This window comes from Antrostomus carolinensis, unplaced genomic scaffold (assembly GCF_000700745.2).
Source record: "Antrostomus carolinensis isolate BGI_N321 unplaced genomic scaffold, ASM70074v2 scaffold20755, whole genome shotgun sequence".
Classification (NCBI taxonomy): Eukaryota; Metazoa; Chordata; class Aves; order Caprimulgiformes; family Caprimulgidae; genus Antrostomus; species Antrostomus carolinensis.
This window is the reverse complement of record NW_010318729.1, coordinates 624-8,921: the sequence shown is the minus strand read 5'-3', so window position 1 is coordinate 8,921 and position 8,298 is coordinate 624. Positions and strand designations below refer to the sequence as shown.

General features: G+C 53.2%; 1 protein-coding gene across 1 annotated transcript in view; it reads right to left on the bottom strand.

Annotated features, from left to right (window-relative positions):
* Positions 1 to 8,298, bottom strand: part of LOC104525778 (ATP-binding cassette sub-family A member 3) — a gene marked incomplete at both ends in the record, with an annotated part of 17,686 nt that overhangs the window by 9,046 nt on the left and 342 nt on the right. Inside the window, 9 exon segments of the mRNA XM_010169028.1 lie at positions 347 to 477; positions 853 to 999; positions 2,182 to 2,363; positions 3,220 to 3,393; positions 3,921 to 4,041; positions 4,619 to 4,735; positions 6,041 to 6,202; positions 6,403 to 6,500; positions 8,262 to 8,298. The exon segment at positions 8,262 to 8,298 is cut by the window's right edge and continues 16 nt beyond it. Of these exon segments, the coding sequence (XP_010167330.1) occupies positions 347 to 477; positions 853 to 999; positions 2,182 to 2,363; positions 3,220 to 3,393; positions 3,921 to 4,041; positions 4,619 to 4,735; positions 6,041 to 6,202; positions 6,403 to 6,500; positions 8,262 to 8,298 (1,169 nt within the window).

Genomic DNA, 8,298 nt, shown 5'->3' with positions numbered 1-8,298 from the left:
CCTCCCTGCCTTATCATGACAAAGCCTGCAGAGACCCATCAGACAGCTGATCCTTTCTCTCCTCAGGGCTCTCCCACACAAAGCCTGGCTGTCTTTTGCCCCACTGGCTGATCCCACTCTGGTGGAGGGCTGGGCAGGGACCCCCACCCTCCCTCAGCCTCCCCAGGCAGCAATGTGCCTCTCACTACCCCAGAATCCCTGGCCAACAGCTCAGTGAACCAAAGGTGCTCCAGGGAAGAGCAACAACCTCTCCCCAACCTCAGAGATAAGTACAGCTCCACTTTGCAAGTCCAGCCATCAGCCCTTCCCTGCCACAGGTCGGCCCCACAACCAGACACAGCTCCCACCTGTGAGCATGGACAGAGTGGTGGTCTTCCCAGCACCGTTGTGTCCCAACAGGACGGTGATCTGCCCTTCATACATGTTCACCGTTAGGTCCTTGACTGCCTCTTTCATCTTGTTTCCCACTTTGAAGACCTATGGAGATCACGTTAACGAGTCGATGCTGCACTTGAGGCAAGTGCTCTCAGATCTGCCCCCTCTGCTCCACCCACCAGTCAAAGCCCACGATGCTCACGGGGTGTTGGCATTAGACAATGGGTCTCAGTGAGGTTAAATTCAGATGTCAACAGGTTAAATACAGATGTCACCGCACCTGTAAGTGCCTAAGACTTCAGCCCACAACAAAATGCAGCCAGCTCTGGAGAAGAGCTTCACCTCCCTTACAGCAGCCAAGCAACACAGCCCTGGGCGAGGAGGGCAGCAAAATGGCAAGGAAGCTGCCTGCAGGAAGTGGTTTTTACCAAAAAACCAACATTATGATGTGTTTGTGCTCTGCTGGGCAGTTGGTACCTTGGAAAGGTGCTTTATTTTGATTCCTGACACAAGGTCAGCAGGTTCTTCCTCAATGTACTGGCTCTTCAGGGCTTTCTCGGGGTCCTCCTCCTCCTCCTTCTCTTTTCCCACGACAGTCCTGGGGCGCGTGCACCAGTACGAGGGCTGATGGAAGAAAGCAGAGAGAGACAAACTCAGGCACAGGCAGAGACCAGCCCTTCTCCCCAGCCTTGTCCACCCTCCTCCTCCCATGCAGGTGCCTCCCAGGGATCTGCAAGACCACTCTCCTCAGCCTGGGAATTGCCAACCAGCACAACTTCAGCAGGGAGGTCGGACAGAGGATGAACCTGCTCCTCCTGCCCGGGTTCTCCCTCTCAGCAGCATCGCCCGCGATTACACAGGCAGCTTTTCCCCATCTTCATTCCCATGGACAAGGTCAGTACTTCAACGAGAAGCAAAACTGCTCAGGCAGAAGTATCCTGGCCAAAAAAAGTCCACGCAATGGATGACCATCCCCTCCAAAACCCTTGACACACACTAAATACAAACAGCCTGGGGTCCAGCTGCTGCAATTACAGCCTTTTTTTTTTTTAGCTGGCTCTCTAGGAATGAAAATAAGTGTCCAGGAATTTAAATCCCTGTGGAAATAGCAATCCAACAACTCCTGGACCCAAAATCAGCATCTTACTGTGGCTTTTGGCAGACAGCTGGATCTCCACTACCCTGGTCTAGCTGCAAGAAGGAGCAGGATGCTGCAGTGAAATCACACTGGGATACGGACTTTGGAGGAGAGGAAAAACCTCCCGACCAAATAACAACAGATAAGTTCACACGATCAAAACTGTGTCGCTGTGGCTTAACGAACCCTCAGCAGCCAGCTGAGCTGTGGAAACCACCACAGAAGTTGACACCGAGCATTTGACTTGGCAGAGTGAGGGCAGTTCAGCTGACGGGGTGACAGTTGTCACCCAGCCCCTGGCACGAGCACGTGTGGGCTGGCAGCGGGACACAGACCGCCCGGGTCCACCTGGATGGCAGCGCTCGGGGTTTCCAATGACTGGATCTGGTTGCTCACACCTAGAGCTTCTCTCCAACACTTGGGCATGGAGACACTTAACACCACCCTGCATGCCAACAAGTGTCGGGACAAAGATTTAAAGTCAAGACTCTCAAGATGTTCTTCATATTCCTTAAAAAGAGGCTGCATCAGCCTTTACATGCTGCAGACCCCTTGATTTTGGAGGGCAGATGGTGCCACTCTTAGTCTAGCCCACAGTGCAGAAGTGGGGACCAGCCCCAAGTGATGCCCGTCAAGCCCCCTGGAAGGGGTTCATAAACAGTGCTCACCATCAAGAAGAAGTACCAGGGCTGAGGGACGCCGTACTCCCCGGGAAAGACGGCCTCCACGTACCAGGCCACCACGCCGTAGAGCACCGAGTCCAGGAGCAGCATCCCCAGCACTTGGGCCAAGGTAAAGTTGTCGTCCACACTGACTGGCTTCATGAGGTCCCTCCACTGGATGCCAGTCCCTGCAAGGCACACAGGGCACTGCCTACCTCTGCATCCCCAGAAGGACAATGAGTTCTCTCAGATAGCATCCCCTCTCCTAATTCACTGCGCGCTGACGAGGAGCACACGGATGGATCTACAGATCTTCTGGAGATGGAGAGAGAAGACGCAGCAGGAAGCGCGCTGACAGCTCAACACTCCCCACCCCACCACGCTTCTTCCACCCCATTCTCTGCAACTGCCTGGGAAAGAAGCAATCTCTTCTCCTGTTGTTGTCCCTCCATCATTGTAGCCAACTTCTTAGTGCCATCACTTTGCTAAAGCATGGCCTCTGCTGGAACCAACAGCAAATTCTTATTAACAAAGAAACAAGAGGGTGTAAGGGTGGTCAGACACTGGCCCAGGTTGGGCAGAGAAGCTGTGGCTGCTCCTCCCTGGAAGTGTTGAAGGCCAGGTTGGATGAGGCTTTGAGCAACCTGGTCTAGTGGAAGGTGTCCCTGCTGCTGGCAGGGGGGTTGGGACTGGATGAGCTTTAAGGTCCCTTCCAACCCAAACCATTCTATGATTCTATGATTCTATTAAAGATCTATATTAGGAAGGAGGAGATGGGTTCCCACCCCGTGGAACAGAATTTGCTTTGTAGTGACGATGGCATTTAGCGCAGCCCAGACTGCCAGGGCCATGGGTTTGGAGGGGCAGAGCACTGGTGCTGATACCACCTGTGGGAGCAATCAGCAATTAGCCCTCCCGCTCTCGTTAGGAGCGGGACAGTGTTTCTCCCTGACTTCTTTCCACCCATCACACCACATGCAGGCTGGTCCCAACCCACCACAAAAAAAATCTGGTTCCTCCTCCTGATGGGAGGCACTTGCTCACCTTTTCCTTCGAACATGCCAATAAGCTGTGCCCCCATGGCCATGGCCACGTTGGAGATGAGGCAGGATGCCAGCTTCTGGCTGTGGGACATCAGGTCGTAGCGGGGTGAGATGAAGAAATAAGGGATGTAGGAGAAAAAGTAGAGGAAGCCGCCAGCAGCAGCCGCGACGTTTGCTGCCAGCAGAGAGAAGCGAGAAGGAAAATGTCAATAATGCGGTGATGCCACCAAATATTTCTCACCAGCTTTCCATCTGGGGAGATTCAAGCTTTCTGGACAAAGGGTGGTTACAGGGGGGCAGGATGAGGATGTGCCCATGTCCCATGCCAAGGCAGGAGCAGTGTTGGACCCCTGCCCACCCCAGACCAGAGCGTCCTGGGGCCAAGACAGCCAGATGAGGCCACAGCACATGAGCTTGTCTGGTTTGGGAAGTGACAGCACACACATCCCTTCCCACACAGCATGGGGAAAACACAGCCAAAAAGGGGAAGAAAGGCCCCCCAGCTCCCCATGTCAAAGCAGTTATTCAACACAGAGCCCTCACATAACTCTGGAGCTGGCCCTGCTCTGAGCAGGATGGACCGATGACCCCCAGAGCTGCCTCCCAACCAAAACTAACCCAAGATTTTACAGCACGTGGCCCATAATGCCCTCCCAGCCCCGTGGGTCAGCAACACAAGGAGGCAGCTGGGGAGGGACTCACCTCTCGAGAAGAAGGTGCTCACCATGAAGTTGAAGGAGATGGAGGAGATGGAGAAGATGGCGAGGAAGGTGAACACCAGCGTGGGGTCACTATTGGTGAGCACTGCTCCCTGTTCGCTCACCTACCAAGAAAATCTGGTTATACCTAGGGCTGGCCAAGCCGGCCATGGCTGCAGGTACGTGGGGGCAGCTGAGACCTGATGTCCTCCATGGGTTAAAGACAAACTGATGGGTGAGAACACCCAAGCCTTCCTAGACCACTCTAGAGGGAAGAAAGATGCGTTGTCCTTGTATGATGCAGGGTCTAAGCAACAGGGGACACCTTGCTCAGCACCCAGGAAGCCACCTCCTGCTTCTCATCGTGTGGGCACAAGCAGAGAGGACAGCTCGAGTCCCTCCAAGGGCAGGCAGGGCTGCAGGGGTGGGGTGGTCCTGCCCTGCATGGGACTGCCTGGGCCTCCCCAGTGCCTGTGGGGCTCCAACCTCTCAGCCCCCTCCTGGGGAGGTCACCCCTGCCGTGAAAAGCAGCGCTGCCCACCCAGCTCTGGAGAAGCCCAACTCCATCCTCAATTACACAGCTGGAGGAGTCCTGAGATGCCAGGAGGCTCCAGTCCACAGCTGAGAAGCCTTGTCATTGTTGTGCCCCGCCAGCACAGAGCTTCTGGTCTGCAGAACCATGGCCTGGGGAAAGACACTCACCTTGACACAGAAGAGCACGGTGACGAAAAACACCGACACCAGGAGGAAGAGGAAGAACATGAGGAACCAGGCACTCCAGTGCAACCAGTTGCTGAGGCCCATCATGTGCATGTACTCCTGTGGAGAGATCACGCCGTCACCCAGGGCTGCACCCACACTTCCCAGGCATGGCCAGGGTGAGGTGGAGGCCCTGGTCAGGGGGTGCTGGCGGTGGCTTTGCCCTGCAACGCTAGTGAGGGTGGCACTGGAGAATATCAGAGAATCATAGAATGGTTTGGGTTGGAAGGGACCTTAAAGCTCATCCAGTTCCAACCCCCCTGCCAGCAGCAGGGACCCCTTCCACTAGACCAGGTTGCTCAAAGCCTCATCCAACCTGGCCGAGAACACTTCCAGGGAGGAGCAGCCACAGCTTCTCTGGCCAACCTGGGACACTGGCTCACCACCCTCACACCAAACAATTTCTTCCTCACATCTCAGCTCCATCTCCCCTCTGCCACTTTCAAGCCATCACCCCTTGTTCTGTCACTCCCTGCCCTTGGCCAAAGTCCCTCTCCAGTTTTCTTGTAGGCCCCTGTCAGGTACTATCTCCCCAAAGAGCTCAGTTAAAACCACAGCAGCTGATGCCAGTGAGGCCACCATGGCCACTTGGCAGCAGGGCAGAGGGCAGGACAGCCCCGGGGAAGCCAAGCCCTGTGTGCTCAGCCCTGCTCTTGCAACCACCACATCAGCTGAGCTCCAACCGCCCCCACAACACAACTCAGACACATGGGTTTCCACATTCAAAAGACAAAACTCTTGCTTCCCACACGCTGAACTCTTGAATCTACAAAACCCTGGACTCCACAAGTGCTGCTCTCTCTCCAAGCCACCTCCCAGCCCAGGAGAAACACCAGCCCCTCAGTCCAACAGCCTTGGCCGCATGGTGAGGAGAGCCAAGCCGCATCCTGGCAGCAGGATTAGTGACATTCCTCCCCAGGGCTCGCTAATCCACTGCCATCCCCACCTCCTGCTTGCTGGCTCCAAACCCAACGGGGATTTTGTTCCTCATTTGGGGAGGGACTTTTCATAAGGGCAGTTAATGACAGAACAAGGGGAAACGGGTTTAAGCTGAAAGAGGGGAGATGGAGCTGAGATGTGAGGAAGAAATTCTTTGGAGTGAGGGTGGTGAGACAGTGTCCCAGGTTGTCCAGAGAAGCTGTGGCTGCTCCTCCCTGGAAGTGTTGAAGGCCAGGCTGGATGAGGCTTTGAGCAACCTGGTCTAGTGGAAGGTGTCCCTGCTGCTGGCAGGGGGGTTGGGACTGGATGAGCTTTAAGGTCCCTTCCAACCCGAATCATTCCATGATTCTATGATTTAAAGGCAGCATCTGCTGGAAAACGCCGCAGAGCGAGGGGAGCACCCAGATGTCCCACCACTCACGTTACCTTCAGCTTCTTCTCCTTCTCATGCACGACGGCACGGACAATGTTGAGCGAGGTGTAGGTGAAGCTGAGCATGAGCAGCAGGGGCAGCTGGTTCTGGATGGCGAGGAGGAAGAGGTCATTGACGTAGGCCGGGTAGGGGAAGCGCTGCACCACCACCGTGATGTTATCCAGCAGGCTGGTGGAGCTGGCGTTGGCGTGGTGCTGCATGATGGCTCTGTCTCATGCACGACGGCACGGACAATGTTGAGCGAGGTGTAGGTGAAGCTGAGCATGAGCAGCAGGGGCAGCTGGTTCTGGATGGCGAGGAGGAAGAGGTCATTGACGTAGGCCGGGTAGGGGAAGCGCTGCACCACCACCGTGATGTTATCCAGCAGGCTGGTGGAGCTGGCGTTGGCGTGGTGCTGCATGATGGCTCTGTCCACCGCGTGCTGCACCGCCAGGAAACCTTCTCGGATGTAACCTGCATGGCAAAATCAACACAGGGCAACAGAGATGGGCGCGGGTGTTGGAGAGAGGGGTTGGCAGAGGGAGAGAAACAGCCTTTGTGGGAGGGATCGCTTGGGAAGAAGAACGGGAAACAAAACTAGAGCTCCTCAGAAAAGCAGAATAAACATCACTATCGACACACCTGGGCTTGGGAAGTATTTACACCACAGCAATGGAAATCTTTCCTAACCATCACTTAAAAGCAGCTGGCAGGAAAACTCCAGTTCCAGGTGCAGTTGCCTGTCTGCAGGCTTGGCTCTGCTTCTGTACGAGGGGAGCTTCTCCATCAACGTCAACCACCAGCAACGGCGCTGAGCTTGGACCTGGTCCCTTTGGTTTTGTAAAGCCAGAGCGTACGGGGCACTACGCAGGTGTTGGTGAGGAAGATCCTGTCCTGTTCCTCACACATTTGGCTTAAACTTTTGTGCATTAGGAAACAGTGAGAGATTTTTAATTTTTTCTTTTCAAGTCATCTGTTTTCCTGTGGGATTTCTGCCATGTGTTACCATCAAATTCAAAAAACGAATTGAAAAAAAAAAAGAATAGAAACTCAAATTCTGCTTTGAAAGCCCCAAAGGAGCATTTTGAAAGTTAATTGCTTAAAATGACCTAGACAGGGAAGGAAGAAATAAGAATACAAGATCACGAGCAATGTTTTATATTAACTAATTTACTAAACAAACATGGAAGCGAGGGATCTGATCCGGGCTCCTGGTCACCCTGTCCTGCAGAACATCTGAACCAGCCGATGCCGCTCTCTCTCGGGCTCTCAGGGTTATTTATGCTGCGTGAGCACAACCCCCTCTCCCTCGGCCTCTCTGTCTTTTCTTGATGTCACTATTCAACCTCATCAATGTTTATAAATATGTAAAGGGTGAATGTCAGGAGGATGGAGCCAGGCTCTTCTCAGTGATGCCCAATGGTAGGACAAGGGGCAATGGGTGTGAGCTGGAACACAGGAGGTTCTGCTTCAACTTGAGAAGAAACTTCTTTCCAGTGAGGGTGACAGAGCCCTGGGACAGGCTGCCCAGGGAGGGTGTGGAGTCTCCTTCTCTGGAGACATTCAAGACCCGCCTGGACACCTTCCTGTGTGATCTCATTGAGGTTCCTGCTCTGGCAGGGGGATTGGACTGGATGATCTTTCAAGGTCCCTTCCAATCCCTGACACCCTGTGATTCTCTGTGTGAGAAACCCAACCGAGGGAAATGTCCCTTCTGCAGCCGCAGAGGAAGCTCCCAAAAAATCAAGTCCTAAGGCAGTGCCAGCTCGGGCAACGTCCCCACTGCCTCCTGCTCGGTCGGTCAGTGGTTTGGTTTTCCTTAAAAATCTGCACTCAAACCACACAATTGCTCTATTTACTTTTAAAGTGTTTAAGCAGCATGATAAACACTGAGCAGTTTGGACCCGGAAATAACTTTTCCATTAAGAATATATTTGAAAAGAGAGAGAGAGAAAAAAAAAACAAATTTAAAAAATTCACCTAAGAAAAATCTATTCTTCTCCAATCGCTCTTAGTAGAGGCACCCAGAGGCCAGTGATGCCCAAGAAGTCATGGGATATTTATTTAAAATATTCCAATAAAATTAACTTATTAATAAAATGAATTAATTTAATTAAAATAATTTTATAAATAAGTTAAACTATTTATTTAAAAACTCAGAGTCTCAGTGACTCCCTGTAACGTCCATCTCTTTGGTCAAGAAATAGCCCATGGCAGGCAAGTGGTGGCCCTCACCTGGTGTCCCTCCATCAGCAAACTTGGCCTCTCGGGG